The sequence below is a fragment of the Zosterops lateralis genome (genome assembly GCF_965231275.1).
Source record: "Zosterops lateralis genome assembly, chromosome: 13".
Taxonomy (NCBI): Eukaryota; Metazoa; Chordata; class Aves; order Passeriformes; family Zosteropidae; genus Zosterops; species Zosterops lateralis.
The window spans coordinates 19,183,747-19,202,281 of NC_139773.1; the positions used below are offsets into that span (position 1 = coordinate 19,183,747).

An 18,535-nucleotide genomic window follows, 5' to 3' on the forward strand; every position below is an offset into this window, starting at 1 on the left:
ACTCAGAGCGAGCTTTTTTTTTTAATTACTGTGGCTTAATACTAGAGGAGTAAAAAAATTTAAAAATCAATATATTTTATTTAGATGAGTTCTCCAAGTGCTTGAGTACCACTGTGCTGACCTGTAGTATCTAAATTTGGTAAGAAATGACTAAAAATTAAACTGGTAATTTTAATTTCTCTGTATTTTCTCACTTTCTGTGTGCAAAGCGCCATTGCCACAACACCTTAGAATGCTGAACACTTGTAATAATTGTCTTTGTAATTAGCCTGAGATCTCCACTTTGCTGTTTTTTACATGAAAGCACTGAAATACTGAACAGATTTTAGCTAAATTAAGTTTTCCCTGAATTTCTGATGATTTTCCATGGAAATGTGAGGATCTTGTTCCTGGATCACTCAAGTTTTTATACCAAACACTGAATATTTGGATTAATCCTGCTGGATCCACCAAATTAACATCACTGGTGGTAACTGACAGTGGAGTTGTGTGCACAGGCACCACAAAATTCCTTTCAAATTACACCAATTTGAAAATTACAGGCTGAAAAATTATAGTTACAGTGCTGCTGTCATCTCCTGCAGTCTGTTTTTTGAACGTGAGCGTGGAATCAGCTGGAATTGTGACCTGCAAAGAGATAATCCAGGCTCAGACAGGCTGTCACTCACCTTTTTCCTCTGCAACAAAGTGAGCAGGTAGCACTGAGACATCTCCTTAATGAAGTGCCTTTGGTGCCTTTTATCTGTGTGAAGGACAAAATTACCAGGATTCTTGCTTAATGATGGTGTCATTTTATTTTTTTTTTCTCTTCTTCCCCAGTGTTTACAAAAAAAAAAAAAAAAAATATTAAAAAAAAAATCTAGCAACATGAAAGACTCTCAACAAAATGGTTTAAATTAGAGAACTCTGTAGGGTTGTAAACATTTCAGGTCTGTATTTAAAATGACAGGAAAACGTGAAAGTTCCATCAGTAATAAAAGTGAATTCAGAAAAAGGCTGCAATGAGTGCTGTGAGATTTGAAATAGGGAGTTTTTTTCAGCTTTTTGGAATCCAGAAATTCGATTTTTTAATTTTTTTTTTTTCAAATCTGTCCCAGGAGTTTTCTGGCTGCAGTTTGAGGGGGGTTTTCCTTGTTTTCCAGGATATTCCCAACACATCCGTGAGCACATCCCTGATCTCCCTCTCCAGCAGAACCTGCAGATGGGGAGGCTCTGTGACATCCTGGGTATGTGATCAGTGAGCAGCTCCTGCTTTTTGATTATTCCCTCAGGAGCTGGGAATAATCAACATAAGAAAACCAAAATAATTTTTAAAAATTTAAAAAAAAATTAAAAAAAAAAAAATTAAAAAATAATTTTAAAAATCAAAATAAGAAAACAACACAAGGACTTTTTTTTTCCTTTCTTTTTTTTTTTTTTGCACCACAAAATATCTAAAAATGAGGGAGCTCATTCTGTCACTGCTCCTTCAGGCTCAGAGTGAGAGAAAGATGTACTGCAAAAAGCCCTTATTTAAACCAATTTTTTTTCCTCTTTTAAATCAGCAAATGAGGCAAAAAGCATCTGTTTAACAAGTTTTTTTTCTTCCCTAACAGACTTTTTTTAAGCAAAGCAGGGAAGGAGATTATTTAGCAGTGACCAACTTCATTGGTTCCCTGGAATGACATATTTTACATGATTCATGTATATTTCAGGATCATGATTATTTTATAAATGCCATTTAGTAAGTTTGGAACAAAAAATATATTAGAGCCAGAAATTTACAGTTGCCTAAAATAATAATGTAATTGCATTTATATATTATCTAGGCACTAATATTGGGGGTTTTTTCCACTGTGGGTTTTTGGTTTTTTTTCATTTTTTAATGTGGATTTTTTTTTTTTTTTTTGGCTTTTAAATGATAGAAACTTAAAGGGACAAAGTCATACATTAAACAGATTAATTTTTTTCCTAATTTCTGAACATGACATTTGATTTGCTGTAAAACAGACCATGAGGAAGATACAAACCAGTGAAATATGAACTAAATTATGAACTGTATCAAGTGCTTCACCTGTGCCTGGCAGAGGAGCACTGAGATTTTTTCCATTTTGGTTTGTTTTTTCTTTAGAAAAGCAGAGGATTTCCTTGCTGGTTGTGACCTCCTGTGAGTTAAACTGTCCCTGGAGCCCCACTGTGTCCTGAGGAGACTTTATCTCTCTTTATAGGGCAGGAAAATGTGCTGCAGCTTTTTATTCCCCAAATTCACTTGAGTTGTCAGTTTTTCACTTGAGTGTTGACTGCTGAGTGGTGCTGAACTCTCCTATTAGTTATTTTTTAAAAGTTATCTGGTAAATAATTACATAAAGACTCTGCTTGTGGGCTCTGTGGTACTTCATGACTAAATGTGAGTTCTGGCCTCGTGTTTTTAATGTGGATTATTTCCCTGCAGCTCTGGCAAAACAGAATCAAGCAATGGGATCTTTTATTCCTTACATTTGGTTCAGGGTTTCCTTATCCACTCCTTGCTTTTGCTGCAGTCATTCCATGGACTAGCACTTATCCCTGGCACTTGTGCACAATAAAACATTGAAAGGCTTCCCACTGATTGGGATCAAAATCTTGGAGTGCTCTTTGCCTATTAATGCTTCAAGGCCCATTAATTCATTAGCTCATCTATTAATATTTTAGCAGAGCAGAGTGCTTAAAATTCTCCAGAACTGCCTGTATTACAGATTTTTTTTTAATTTTTTTTTTTTCTTCTGTGTGGACACAGCCCTGGAGCCCAAGCTGTTTTCCATGAGGAAAAGCAGATTTTTACCCCATGCTGGAGTGGCTGCCCTGCACACACTGCCCATGGTTATTAATGATCCCCCAGTGTGAGCTTTTGTGTGGACAGCACAGGAGTGGGAACAGCCCATGGAAAATCCAGGCAGCGTAGAAAATTGCAATTTCCTCAGCTTTCTCAACTGAATGGCTCAGTTTTTATCATTTACTGGCTCTGATGGGGATATGTTTTTCAAGCAGCTCAATTCCCATTGATGTTTCTGGGAGTTGGATTCACAAATCCTCCTGCACCACTTCCCAAATATGTCCTGCAGGTTGAATCCCAGGAAGCAGCTCTTCCTTTGCCTCTGTATCTTCAGAGAAGTGCTGAAGCCCAGGAAAAAAAAAAAAAAAAAAAAAAAAAAAGGCACTAAGATTTGGGAATTAAACCTCATTTTTATTTCTTTTTTTTTTTTTTTTTTTTTTTTTTTTTTTTTTTTTTTTTTTTAGGAAAGCTGTTGGTGAGCAGAGTGTCAGGAATGCTGGGATTGTGCTGGGAATGTTATACCTTTCTCCCAGCAGTGAACACTGTGCCCCCTTTTGTTTCAGATGCCAACGTGGACGTCATCTACATCTGCCCCCTTGCTCTGAGTGAGGAGTTACTGCAGTATTACCATAAACTCCTGGGTCTGCAGGCAGCTGTTAGATCTGGGAACCCCCAGGACATGGCTGACCTGCAGGACAGGTTCAAAATTCTCACCCCTGAAGCTATAAACAGCTTCCCCGTGAGTTTGTCTTCTAATTACTACAGCTTGAGGGATGCAGTAAAATTAAATTGGAAATTTTATAACTTGCAACGCTCTGGTACACATCAGTGAAATATTATTGCAAGTTTAAGGGCTTTACTGATTAGACTACTAGTTAGAGCGTTGGAAATAAATATCCTGGTTTAGCTTTATAGACTTGCTTGAGATAGTCCTAGATTGGCTATTTGTAGGCTCTTGTCCCTTCTGACTCTGTGCTTGGGACTGGGAACTTGATAGATTTATATCTCTAAGCAAATCATAGCAATAAACCATTCTTATTACTCAAACTTTATCTCTGGCTAGCCCAGCATTCAATCATTCCTGTGTTTGCAGTGGTTCTTGCAACTCAATCCAGTGCAGAGCTCCTTAAAGAGCAAGGCTTAAACAAAGTTAGGTAATAATACAGGAATAGGAGTTTCAGACAGATCAGAATAATACATAAATATTAGCTCCAGTAATACAAAAGGGATAAGTTTCAGAGTAATAATTAATAATAGAGAAATATTAGGTCCAAACCTGTCAAGTCAGGTTTAAATCCATGTTCTAATTAATGTCCAGTGTGTTCAGTGTTTCTGAAAATGCTGCAGTGCAGTGGAGACTTTTCACAGTGAATAATAGTTTTATATTGTAAATATTAAACCTACAGTGTCTTGGCTGGGATTTGATTTTTATCAAACTTTGTGGCACATTTAGGGGCTTTGCTTTTTAAGCCTTTGCTATTTTTTTCTTTTTAAATTGCACTTTTACAATCATAGCAGGATTTTTCTCTGGATACTGGGTTATTTTTCCAAGAGTAACTCCCAGCTCTGTATTAATGCCAAAATCTGTCAGGAGAATGGGGCAACACCAGATTTTAGGTGAACCAGGTTGAGGTAACCCATGGCTCTTTAGTGCCATACACTTGTTAATGTGCAAAATCTACCTTGTTTTCATTAAACATCTGTTCTTTACCATATAATAATTCATATTTTTAATGAATATATCCTTTATGTGGAGAGGAATCTGTTCCAAACTGCTCCTGCTCATCCCTTGGCTTCAGTGACCATTTGGGCTGTGGAAGGGTTTGAGCTTTATAGGTTCTTTTAAAGGATCTTTCTCCTGGGTTATTGAACAAAGAGCTTTTATTGCACCTAATGGATCGAAATTTATTCCCAATCAATGGAAGTGTGGCTTGAAGGCCACTTTAGAGGGCTCCTTTTAGCAATTCCAGAAGCACAAATCAGCCTTGCACTTTTCCCAGCTCTTTTGGTGGAAGTGGATGCAAGGAAAATGTGTGGAAAAGGCACAGCTGGCCCTGATCCTCCACTGGAGGTGTGGAGACAGCTTTGCTCTCCTGCTGATCCTGATGCCAAGGTCACATCTGGGATCTTGGGAAGCTGAAATAAAACAAAAATCAACAGGTTTGAGAACTTTGGTTAATCCCATATCCCCTGTTCTGTTGGAATCCCTCAGTTCTGCTTTTCCCTGCTCTCCCTCACACTTCCACATATCCTGGCAGCAGCTCCAGCACTCTCAAGAAGCAGGAATGAAACAGCTTTTCCAGCCTGACCTCCTTAATTAACTGTAAAATCCATTATTGAGGGACACAAAGCAAATCTCCTCCCTACAACCCCCCTTTGGCCCCAGGCTGGGAATTGATCTTGTTCCCTGCACCCAGAACTCTGGAATGGACCAGCTCCCTGCTTTTGAACCAGTGCTCAGATAAAGGGAAAAATCCATGGATCGAGAACTTTAAATGTTTAATTTTAAAGGCTTTAAAACTGATCCAAGGAAAAGGGCTCCAGGTCACTTGTTTGTTTGTTTATTTCAGCCTTAAACTTCTGTAATTCTCTTTTTTTTTCTGCTGGAACTTTGGGGAGTGTCCCATTCCTGCTGCCCTTGCAGTGTTTTCAATTCCTTTACAGAGAGATTTGGGCATTTTTTGGAGCTGTGGTTGGTGTGAGGAAGCACCAAGGACTGACAGAACACATTCCTTGTGTTGTTTTCCACCATCATCCTCCCTATCCAAGCAGTGAAATCAGAATTTCTGCTTCAGTCCCTGGCAATGAACATCCAGGATTGGAAGGAAAATATTCTGTGTTTTTCAATGCTGGAAATCCCTGGAAAATCCAGGATTTACATTATCCTGAAAATACAGGGATACTTTCCAGGAGCCTAAATGAGATGAAATCTCAATAGGAATATGATTTTCTTCTTGTTGGGATTATGATTTGTTCATGACTATTTATTGCAGCGGATTTCTCTTGTGCTATTTCTCCATCCCTGTCTCATCCTCAGTGTATATTTTTTTGGGAAAATAATTGGAATATATGCAGGCCATGCATGGGAGATGTTGTTTAAAACATTTTTGAAGTTTCACCTGCCATGAGTGAGATTCTTAATTTAAATTCAGAGCTTACAGGATATATCATGAGCTGCTTGTTCACCAACAGATTTTTTTTTTTTTTTTTTTTTTTTTTTTTTTTTTTTTTTTTGGAAGAAATGAGAAATTCCTTCCAAAAAGTTGGAACCCTTGTATTTTAAGCAAAAAAAAAAACCAAAAACCTAGTACAAAATTGCTCCCCTCTCCTAAAGTGGTCCTTTAGATCAGCTATCAGAGCCCCCATGGAATGGAAATGTGCATCCCCAGTAATTTACTGTAAGCACTGGAAGCTTTTGTAAATCAAAGCGTTTTATTCTCAGAGAATCACTTCAAATACCACTGAACTGTATGTGAAATACATTCCCAGCTATAGGGAGGGGAGGAATCTTCGTTTTTTTTATTGATTTTTAGGAGCTCTGGAGTTAAAACCACACCAGGAGTGTTGCTGAGATGAATCACTATTATCCAAAGGCCACCAGCCTCTCTGCCGACTGACAGAAGGATAATTCCACATGGATCAAATAAATACAGATGTGGAGTAATTAGTTCTATTCCCAACGAGGCCATTCCCAACCCCACTAAAGATGTGCACGATTATGGAGCCTCACCCCAACAGCTTTTATCAATTTAAACTGCTAAGCTACAGGATAGGTCATAACCCAGCCTGCTATTAATAATGTATTTATTGTGGGCAACATTAGGAATCAGGGGGAGGAAAAAAAAAAAACCACCAAATTTTTTTTTTAAAAAAAACCACTTTTTATAAGAATAAATGTTCTGTTTTTCCAGGAGCATCACATGTGCCTGTCCACTGTGCTCAAGTACAGCCCCAGGACACTGCAGAAGCTGCAGGTTCTGCTCCAGGGAAGGGAAGCCTACCTGGTTGGGGGATTTCCTCACCTGGATGATTTGGCTGTGGCTGACCAGCTCCAGGTGCCACTTTTGGGTTCAGAGCCAGCAGTGGCTCAGCTCTACAGCACCAAGTCAGGCAGCAAGAGGATCTTTGCCAGTGCTGGAGTGCCAACCCCTCCTGGAGAGTGGGACATCCACAGCAGGGAGCAGGTGAGCTCGTGGGATGAGCATTTGTGGCACTGCAATGACTCCATTGATGAGATTCTCCAGTCTTATATTGGAAATATTAATTATTAGACACATCAAAATAATACAGAAATATTAGCTCCAATAATACAAAAGTGGTAAGTTCCAGAATAATCATTGATAATAGAGAAATATTAGGTCCAAACCTCTCAAATCATGTTTAAATCCATGTTCTAATTAATGTCCAGTGTTTCTGAAAATGCTGCAGTGCAGTGGAGACTTTTCACAGTGAATAATAGTTTTATATTCTAAATATTAACCCTATATTCTAAATATTAATCCTGGTTGGGATTTGATTTCTGTGGCACATTGAGGGACTTTGCTTAAAGCCCTGTTGCTCTTTTTTACTTTTATTTTTTGCTTTTTTAACTGAACTTTGACAGTCACAGCAGTTTTTTTTCTCTGGATGGTGGATTATTTTTCCAATAGTAACTCCCAACTATTTTTCCAGTAGTAACTCCCAAACCCTCACGGGTTTGATCAAGTCTTGGGTGAGGCTGGGTCCTTTTTTGGCTCAATTAAATGCAGTTTGAACACAATTACTCTGGGGTTCTTCATGGGCTTGAGGATATCAGAGTGTTTGGTCCAATATTTGAGACAGTTTGTGCTGCTGGCCCATGGATGAAATCATGGAATAAATCTATTTTACCAGGGATTGAAGATCCACATTTTCCAAAAATCTTTTCTAAGGGGAAGAAATCTCCTCCTCAATCAGCCTGTTCCAACTGAGGCTCTCTGAGCATTTTTGCAGTTTTACTTTGTACCCAGCCTGTCATTGCCACATTCATCTCTCTTGTTGCCATAACCAATAGGAAAATAACAAAATCCTGTTGAATTAAAATTACAAGGCACCAGAGATTTCTGTACTTTCATTGTACATGTTTATTTTGCAGCCAGTTCCTCAAGTATTTTACTGATTTTGCAATTTACAATGATATATCTAAGTATTTATTTTAAAAAACACCATTTTTATGATGGTGTTACTCCTCATCCAGGAAAATAATCATTGCTAAGGTTTTTTTTGGAGGTGCTCCTGCTTCTCCAAGAGGCTTTTCACATTGTTTTGGTTTTTATTAATCACCTTTAGCACTGAACAATCTAAGCCACACAAATCCATTGCAACTTCTCCAGTAGATGAAATAAATATATGATCAATGACCTGCAAAACAGCTGTTTGATTTATTTGATTCACGTAAATTATTTAACAATACTTCTGGTTCATCCTACAGGGTTATGGAATTTCTCCTTCTGTTGTTTGCTGCTATGAAATATTGACATTTTAGGTTAAATAATCAAAGTGAGGTGACACTATGGTAAAGCACAATTCAATTTTCACTTAAAGATAGCACATAATTCTTTGTGATTGGTACAGTCCTTACAGGATTATTGATCCTTTTCATTACTGTAGGGGGAGCCCTCAAGAAAAACACATTTATGTGATCCTCAAAAGCCACAAATTGAACACATGTAATTGTATTTTAGGTCAATCTTTAAAAAAAAAAAAAAAAAAGAAACAAAAATCCCTCAAATTACTCTGTAAAATGTAGAAGACTCCAGCCAATGCAACAAGATCTGAGAATACTTTCACCAGGTTCAAAGTCATTTTGCAGTTTCTAAGAAGCTAATTGCATCCTGCACCAGCTGGGCAAAAGGCATTTGAAAGCCATTTAAATCTGTGTACATACACAAATAAATAATTAGCATTTTTATAAAGCCTGCCTGGTACCTCCTCCGTGCATTTATAACCATGGAATGCACTCTCCAGTAGGAAAATTTCCCAGCTGTTTTGGCTGGTGTTACCCTGGCACATTTTTGCAAATAGCATCGTCCATCCCACGTTGTTCCTTGTCACAAACGCTGTTTATGGAGCAGTTCTGGTGATCCAAAACCTCAGATAATTTAAAAAAAACCCAAAAAAAACTAACACCTGGACAGGCAAATTCCTCTGTGCAGAAAACAGGGATGAAGGCTGTGGAGTCTTCAGAGGTTGCTTTGATACCCAACCAGCTGTGACAGCACCTCTGAGAAAATGAAACCATAGTTAGAAAATAAATGTAGTTTCTACAATTAAATTTAGAAATACGAAATGAAATTTTAGAAAAACAAAATTTCGAAATGAAATTTCAAAATAAAGCCCAGATATTTGGGAGCTGGAGGTTTGAGGAGCACATTTTTGCAAATAGTATCGTCCATCCCACGTTGTTCCCTGTCACAAACACTGTCTATGGAGCAGTTCTGGTGATCCAAAACATCAGATAATTTAAAAAAAAACCCAAAAAAACCAACACCTGGGCAGGCAAATTCCTCTCTGCAAAAAACAGGGATGAAGGCTGTGGAGTCTTCAAAGGTTTTTTTCAATCCATACCCAACCATCTGTGACAACACAAAAGACTTCTGCGAAAATGAAACCATAGTTAGAAAATAAATGTAGTTTCTAAAATGAATTTCAGAAATATGAAATGAAATCTTAGAAAAAACAAAATTTTGAAATGAAATTTCCAAATATTTGGGAGCTGGAAGTGTGAGGAGCATTTTTGGTGCAAAGGGTTTTGTGTCCCTGCCCTGCAGCTGCTCCGCGCTCTCAGCCAGCTCGTCCTGGACCATCTGGAGGTGCAGCGGTGGCTCTTCAAGGTGGATGATGAGCGTGGAGGGAATGGCACTGCCTCCTGTGATGTCATTTCCCACCTGGAATGCTACCCCTGGATCCTGAGGGAACGGCAGGGACACGACTCTGAGGTGTGGAGTAAAAGCCAGGCTCGTGTGAGTAACAGAATTGCATCTTTTTTGTTGTCTTGGCTCTTTTGTGTTCACCTGAGGTCACTCCTGGCTGGAAATCTCTTCCCTGAGCTCTCATTGGAAGGTAAATGTTGATATCACAGGCTGGAAATCATTTCCCTGAGCTTTCATTGGAAGGTAAATGTTGATATCACAGCCCAAGTATTGATATCATAGGCTGGAAATCATTTCCCTGAGCTTTCATTGGTAGGTAAGTGTTGATATCACAGCCCAGCCCAGCTTCACAAAGCAGTAGGCAGCAGGGAAATAATAATAATAATAATAATAATAATAATAATAATAATAATAATAATAACGAAATAATAAGTAAATATATAATATAAAATAATATATAAATAAAATAAGAGTAATAAATAATGATAAATAATAAATAAAACAGGGAAATACTCCAAAATACCTGAGGAATTGCCTGCCAGGAATGCCTGGCAGCCAACTGTGGAATGAGTTGTGTCCTAACACTTCCTATGCAATAATGGGCAGGTTTTATGCATTTTTTGGCATAAATTTTATACTTTTTTTAGCTCAAGTAGGGACATATAAAGGAAAGTTCATAGCTTAATCTCTACAGAGAAATTTAGAATTATTGAAACTAAGATTAATTGGGATTGGGGTTAAAATAGCTGAACACCACTAATTTGAAATCATACAGACTGATTGCTTTTTTAGCTGGTTTGCTATGGATTATTTTTCCTGGGTGTTTGGCTTCACTAATAACTTTTAAACCTGCATGAGACAACACTTGATGATCATTAAACTCCTGCAAGTTTCAATTCCAGGGGTGTTTAGGTAAGGAGAGCCATCTATAAAAATCTAACTAAGGGAAATATTAAAGTATGAACTCAGAGCACTCCTGGATTCCTGAGAATCCCTGGGATTGAGGGGCTGGAAGATGATACATTTTAATTGCAGAGAAATCCATATGAATCCACACTTCATTATTCTGGCATTCCAAGAACTATTTGTAGTTTAAATATTCATTGGTATTTAAATGCGTTAATTTCAATAAGCATTTGATATTTCTCTATATCTCGCCAAATTCATTCCTAATGTAATGGTTTTAAAGCCAGAAGGAATGTATCCAGAAAATTTGTTTCATTTACATAAACTACTCATTATAGCTCCTCTGATTTTTTTTTTTTTTTAATTCAATCAAAAGGGGTTTGAAATTTGGGGTTGATTGAATTATATTGTATACTAAAATTTCAAATTGGGCTGATTACGGTTCTGCTGCGTTTGACAGATACAAAACAATTCCACATTATAAGACAGAGCTCCTGATACGAAGCTGGAGGGATAATTTCTCTGATCTGCAAGTCAGGCAGGATTGAAGCAGAGCCCTGAAAATCCATCCCAGTGGGACACAAAGCTCAGGATGTGTCCAGGTCCTGCTCCCAGCACCCTAATCAGGACAGAATCAGGAGTGAGCAGCTCCAGTTCTTTGCTGGTCTAAATCCCTGATATCAGTGGCATTCCCTGTTTCTGTGCCTTTTTAATTCTTTTCCTAAGAGTTTCTACATGAGGGACACAGTGAGCCTTGACTTCCTTTGGTTTTCCTTTTTACTCCATTTACCTCCAGCTCAGACACAACCAGTGAGAAACCCTTAAATATAAACACATGTTGGAAGTTGAGAAATAAACACAGGATAATGAATTTGATTTCATTTCCCAGAGCCAGCAGAGAAATCCAGACCAACACTGAAGTGGGTTTTGGCAGAGTCTCGTCCAGAGGAGCTCTGGGTTCCTCATCCCTGGAAGTCAGGGATGGACATAAACACATGTTGGAAGTTGGGAAATAAAAATGGGATAATGAATTTGATCTCATTTCCCAGAGCCAGCAGAGAAATCCAGACCAACACTGAAGTGGGTTTTGGCAGAGTCTTGTCCAGAGGAGCTCTGGGTTCCTCATCCCTGGAAGTCAGGGATGGACATTTGGGGGTTGGAGCAGCCTGGGATAGAGAAATATGTCCCTGCCCATGGCATGGGAATGGGATGATGCTGAAAATCCCTCCCAATCCAAACCTTTCCTCAATTCCAAAGTGCAGAACTTGCTGTTATTTTGACCACCTTGAACATTCGCTCAGCTTTCCCTGCCTCCCGCATTCACCCCTCTTTTGAAACGAGGAATTGCATCCTCCCCGAGCCTCAGCAAGGATTAAAAGGCTCCTTTTGTCAGGAAACACCATTGTAATAATCCACATTTAAACATCAAAGCAGGAGTTTGTGCTTTAATGTCCCGGTGCGGTGTTGGGGACCTGGTTCCTTTGATAATGAAGACGTCGTGTCACCGCACACAAAACGGATGCTGGCAGGTTATTAAAAAATTCAGCTTCTTGATGAAAGACTATCCTGCAGGCTAAAGGAGCACAGTGAAAAGCCTCTCCATTCTGGAATGGAATTATTAGAAATGAGAACATGACTGTAAGCACTAAATTATGGTAATACTTACAAATGGCATCATTTGCATAGCAGTTCGAGACACGCCGCCCAGATTTTCCTCAGTGGCGTGGAAGGAGGCAACAGATTAAAAATAATGGACTTTGGTGAGTTTGAACTGTGTAAAAATCTATTCCAGCTAAAAACGAGGCTGATTTTTCCATTCTTCCTTGCAAATACAACATTGGGGCAAGACCCCAAGTGTATAACAGGATTATGGATGGGTTTCACCTTGTTAACTTAATGCAACCTCTGAGTTTATCTGAACAATTAATTTGCAACTGCAGGAAGGGTGGAATTCATAAACTGCAAAATGTCTCTAAGCCCCATCAGCCTCCTGTGCACTGCTCAAGTGTGTCAGTAGAGAAATTCCATCCTGCGAGTCTCAGAATTAAATGGCTCAGGGTCCAGAGAGCTGCTGGACATTTGGGCATTTGTACATTTTGGGGTTGTTTGTGGAAACAACTTCCAGAGTGGAAAAGAACATCAGGGTCTGGCCCTAATTGTGCAGCAAAAAAAAAATTAAATTAATAAATACTGAGTCTCCTTATCAGATCAATTGTATCTTGTAGGGTGAATGAGAGTTGTAGGGAAGAAATGAATTAATTTTTAACGTCTGCAGGTTCTCTGTACTAATTCGAGCTCCAGTCAGTCCATGCATATCACAAAAAGTGGTTTTGCTGCTGGAAGAATAAGTGAATAATTGTTTGGAATATCTAGATAAAGATACCCATAATCCTTATTAATATATGGTATAGCTGGGCATCTCACTCCTGCTCAAAGTCAGATGATGGAAAATCTCACCCTAACTTTTATGGACCTTGCTGGGAGTCTCCAAATCCATGGAAAATTCTCATTATTGCTGATACAATCTCTGGTTTAGGGGGATTCTGACTTGTTGGAGGCTGGGAGAGTATCCAAGGAGTGGATTGGCTCACTGTCTTCATATTTTTCTTACGACTCAAATTCCCAAAACTCTTCACTTTTAGGGCAAAGAGAACATCACCTTCCCATTGGCATTGCCATTTTTCTCCTTTTAACAATTCCCTCTTATATAAATAACACAGGACTGCAGGATCCCACCCTTCCGTGGAGTTGTAGTAAATCACTAGATTAAATTACAACTGAAATTAATTTTAGAATGATCTTTTATTACCCTGTGACTTAATTAACCACCAGGACCAACAACAACATGATGTGAGTTTATCTAGCAGCAAGTCTGAAAATAACAAAGATCAGGCTGGAGACAAAAAAAAAAAAAAAAAGAGCTGAAAATCCAGGGATAGAACAAGACACAGAAAAACAAACAACAAATATTCTTTGAATAAGACCTTAAAACTGGTGATAGCTACACAACCATCTCAAAATTCTCCATTAAATATCTGTCACAGGAAAAAAAAAAAAGGATTTCATGCATTGGGCAGCCCCTGCTAGAAAAATGTTTGAATTTTACTTCTCCAGTTGAGTCAGAGGATTTTATCTCTCTTTTCCTTACAGGCTATAATTCAGTTAATTTATTACAATGAGGAAAATCAGAATTTTTCCAAAAGGTGACAAAATCTGGGCAACTTTTGATCTGAATCACCTAAAACAAGATCTGGGTGCTGCTTGCAGGATTTTGCATTGATTGCTGTTGGAAATTAGGAATGCAAAATGCTGGATGTTCCTTTAAATGAACCATTTTTGGGGTCAGCTTTTAAAAGTCCTATACAAAGTAAGAGATGAATTTTGGGATTAGCTGGGAATCAGGAATAGTGGGGAGCAGATTGTGTCCTGCTTGGATGAATTCCATGCACTACCTGGACTTTCCACATCTTATTTCTTTACTGAGTTCAGGAATTCAGAGTAGGAGGTGTTTGCAAAGAAATCAGGATAAAAAACCAATCCATCAAAAATGTAATTTCAGAAACCTGCCACTGCCAGCACCCTCCTTTCTGACCTCCTTTGAACACAGAGCTTCCTTAACACTGCTTTTTTTTCCCTGATTTTTTTATTATTATTAATTGATCTTAGTGTAACACCTAAAACCCACAGAGGGGGTTCTTCAGGAGCACGTAGGAATTGCAGGTGTGGTATTTTTCCAGCCTGAAGAGGGCCAGAAACTCTGACAGATCCCCAGAGAAAATGCAGTTCAAACATTTCTTCTAACTGATACCATGTTTAATAAGGAAAAAAAAAAAAAAAAAAAAAAAAAAAAAAAAAAAAAAAAAAAAAAAAAAAGGAGCCCAAAGACTTCAGGAAGAGAAGGAGGTTTCTTAGTGTGAACACAGCAATTATTCCAAATAACTGAAATATTCACTATACCTACAACCAACCCTTATTTTATTAATATTATCTGCACATATGAGGTGAAACAAAGCCAGAACTGTATCCCTGGGCTTGGTGAAATGCAGGATATCATCTCCAAACCACGAGCAAGGGGCTGTGCAAGCTGTTTGGGCTGTGTGTCCTATTGATTTAATATGCTCCTAATCAGTACATAAAGCTATAGGCCTGCAGTGTTAATTTTTCATATGCTTACAAAGTACCCTTTGATTTTCTGTCACGCGTTAATTACAGCGTTTTGCCATTAAATAGGAAGCTTTGTGTAAACTAATTACTAGGTAATCATTGTCTACCGCCAGCGTGCTGTTCCTACCTTTTATTTTATTCGAAAAAATGCACAGATCTCGCAGTCTGGAACCACTATACCTTCCAGCCATTAGCTCTCACTAATTCATAGCATTATTGTGCTAAGATTGTAGGAGTTGTAATTGTTGTGGTATCAGTGCTGTTAATTACCGGAGTAAACAGTTGAAATGGTGCCAAGGTCTATTGTACAAGGCAGAGGAAAAGGAGGTTTAAATGTTACTTCCACCATCTGGGGACTGGAGGAGAGGCAAATGCTAGAAAACAGCAGTGAGGCAATATCAGAACTTCAGCTCCAGGGTTTGAGGCCATATGGATCCAGAATATTTTGAATCAATTGAATTTAAGTGCCAGTTTGTAGCAATAACAGTGGGGAAGGAGAGGATAAAGCAAGAGCACTAAAGAAATCTGAAATGCCTTAATGTCGGCGCAGCCAATAAAATGCCTGCTTGGATTATTTTAAAAATGTTTGTTTTGCTAAAATCCAAAAAAAAGTAACACATAGGCAACTCTGGGAATAAAAGGAGTTTAAGTGTGTGTTGTTTGTGAAAAAAACAATGCAGGTTTTGTCTGACAATTCTTCTAGCATTACAGCAATTTCCATAAAATTCCTGGGAAGTGACTGTGAGTTTTCTACAGAAGATTTTTTTTTTTTTCTTTCTGAAACCACATTTTTGGAATTCATTAGAATATTTTGTTTAGAGATACAAACCAGAAAGAAGAGCCAGCCACAGAAGTGTAGTAAATTTATAGAGATTGAAATAGAGATAATTCAATGATTTGGGAAAATAATTTTCATCTGAGGGGCATCAGAATTGTTTGTGCACTTGGAGAAATCTCACTGAAATACAGGAAAATGCACTTGCAGAAATCTCACTGAAATACAGGAAAATGCACTTGCAGAAATCCCTCTAAAATACAAGAAAATGCCTTCAAATATTCCTGATCTCATTTTCTATGAAAATTAACATCCCAGTGTCTTGAACTTAAAAATGCTGCCTTTGAAATAAATCTATGATTATTGTTTTGAAGAGAGATTTTTTGAAGATCATGACAATTATATTTTCTTTGCTCCGAAGGAGGATATGGGGGACCTTGAACATGCAGGACCCACCTTACAAAAGACACAATTTGGAATCTTTATTTGGATTAAAAAGCAAACTAACTAATAAAATTATCCTAATTTTAAATTAACATGCAATGGATAAACAAGCAGAATCCTTTAAGGAGTTCACAGCACTTTGAAGACCCTTTTTGTGGCTGATTTTTGGCAGCACAGATTTGATCTTTGATTTTTCCCTGCATAGATTGTTCTCCGAGCAGGGATCTGGCAGCAAATTTCTCCTGCCAGCTTCGGAGTGTTTTGCAGGGAATAGGAAGGATCTCTCTTCCTAAACAATCCTGGTTTATTTATTTTTTATTAGTCTGTTAGCAGATGTTGAAGTAGTTCAGGGCACAGTGTAAACATGTGCTTTTCAATGGATGGTAAATAGGAAAGTGCACAATGAAAGGAGCAGTTGGGAGGAGGGTTTGGAGCAGGGCACAGGGGGTTTTGTGGGGGTTTTTTTTGTGTGTGTGTGTGTCTCTGGTTGAATTTAGAATTAAAAGAAGTGCTTGATCTTTCTCTACCCAAACCCTCTGCCTGGCCAGAGAACTGTGGCCCCATGTGGTGTGAAAAAAGGAACAACACTTGAAGAGCTGGGGATTTGAAAGGGAACTCAGCTCCTTGTGCTGGGAGTCTGGGCTGTTTGTGGGGTTTATTGAAGCGTGGCAGATGTGCCTCAACCCCACAAAAAACCCCCCTCGAGTGGGAACAATCCCGGCCCCGTGTCCGGCTCGGAGCGAGGATGAGCCCAGGGAAGAGCAGGATTTCTGGGCTCTGTGTTCAGCATCCCACTTCAATGCCAGGCAGCTGAAATGGGCCATTAGCTATCAGGGAAAATTGTCTTTGCTCCTTTCAGCAGATGGAGCAAATATTTTACAAAGCAATTTTACATAGGAAAAACATTTGTGTGAGGCGGTAATGACGACGGCTGTTTGCCATGATGGGACCCGAGCTCACAACGTGCTTTTCCTGCTCTGGGGAAGGCAAAATTGGCACTTTTTTTAATTTTAAAATTTGCCAGTTCCCAGTGAAAAGCCCAGGCTTTAAATCAGGTGGCAAACTTTGAGCAGATAGAGGATGCTCAGTGTGTCTCTTCCACAGCCATTCCTGGTTTTATAGATCTCTCCATTTATTCTGTGCACATTGTGCTTCTGGCCAGGGTGAACTTATCTGAATTAGGGGGGGGGAAAAAGTGTCCAATCAGTTTAATTTGCAAAATAAGAAATAATGACAGTTATTTGGACGTTTGGGCAGCACTCACTGGCTCCTTCCATGGTTGCTGGTGTCACTGAAAACATCAGAACGAGCTGGGCTGGAGCAATTCCCATCCAGACTGGAATAAGTTAGCCCAGCTCCACTGATCACAAGAGAAAGGATGTACTTTTAAATGGTAGGAATTGTCCTTGTGCCATCCAAGTGGCATAAATTGCCACAGCTCCATTGACTGCAGCACTCGTGGCACTTTGCATTGCTCAGGAGCTCTCTGCTGATTTTATTCCTCTCTGGCCCACTCAGCTTTACTTATTTGGAGTTCCTTTCTTCACTCTATTTGCTTGCAAGGTCTAAATAATTTCCTTTCCATCTGGTTTTTAGCTAAAAAGCCCTGGCTCTTAAGGCATCCTGCTCTGCAGCCTCTTTCTTTCCCCAGATCTTTCTTCCTGATTCTATTTCTTCTTCCTATTTATTTATTTCTCTTCTCAACAGGCTTTTCTTTGCTGACTGTTCTGTCTCCAGCAGATTTCCTACCACTGCCTTCAACATCTGCCACGCTTGGTCCTAATTTTTTCATTGCAGCTGCCTAAGAAAACCTTTCAAATTTCATCTTGCAGAAGGGTGAGGAATTATTTCTCATTTAGTGGGGAAAAGCTGTAAATTTTTTTGTTTGTTTGTTTTGTTTTGGGGTTTTTTTGTTTGTTTGTTTTTGTGCCCTTTCATTGTTATAAAAAGGTACAAAACCATTTGGAGAGATGTAAATATTCCTACACCATATAAACAATATTTGGGCTGCTCATTTTTCCTGCTACTAAAAAAACATCAGCTGCAAGATTTGAGCAAATGCTGCTCCCTGTTTCTGTTTGAGCCTGTGCTCCTGGATTGTTTTGGGCCACATCAAGAGATAAAACATTGGTAGGCTCTGCTGGAGATACTGTCCAATTTAAATGAAATTAGCCAGCTGAGCACTGATCCTTTTAAAAGGTTTGACTTCATGAGTGAATGTTGGATGCAGGCTTGAATTTGCCTACTAAAACTCCCTATAATCAGGATTATTGCCTTTTTAGAGCTTACAGTTGCAAAAAAAACAACCCTCTAACCAGAATTCCAGGTGCTGATCCTTAAAGGGTGAACACTCTGATTGCCCAGGGATTGTTCAAAGCACTGCCACATTGGAGCTCAGGGGAAAGTGTGTCAGATTTTCTTGAATTGATTATTTGTTTAAAATCCTGATTTGTTTCTGTTTGGTGCTCACATCCTTCACACTCACCAGTGCTGTGGTTGCCCCTGGATCCCTGGAAGTGTCCCTGAAACACCAGGTTGGAACTTGGGATAGTGGAAGTTTCCCTG

The 18,535-nt window shown here is 38.8% G+C and overlaps 1 protein-coding gene across 8 annotated transcripts in view; it reads left to right on the forward strand.

Annotated features, from left to right (window-relative positions):
• IQCH (IQ motif containing H) overlaps positions 1-18,535 on the forward strand; it is a 53,958-nt gene that overhangs the window by 16,675 nt on the left and 18,748 nt on the right. For all 8 annotated transcript variants that reach the window (XR_014591065.1, XM_083870914.1, XM_083870916.1 and 5 more), the window contains 4 exons: positions 1,143-1,226; positions 3,355-3,530; positions 6,703-6,975; positions 9,580-9,771. Coding sequence is in view for 7 of the 8 variants with exons in the window: in XM_083870914.1 (XP_083727040.1) it covers positions 1,143-1,226; positions 3,355-3,530; positions 6,703-6,975; positions 9,580-9,771 (725 nt within the window). In the remaining variant the exon portion in view is untranslated. The remainder of the gene's footprint in view (positions 1-1,142; positions 1,227-3,354; positions 3,531-6,702; positions 6,976-9,579; positions 9,772-18,535) is intronic.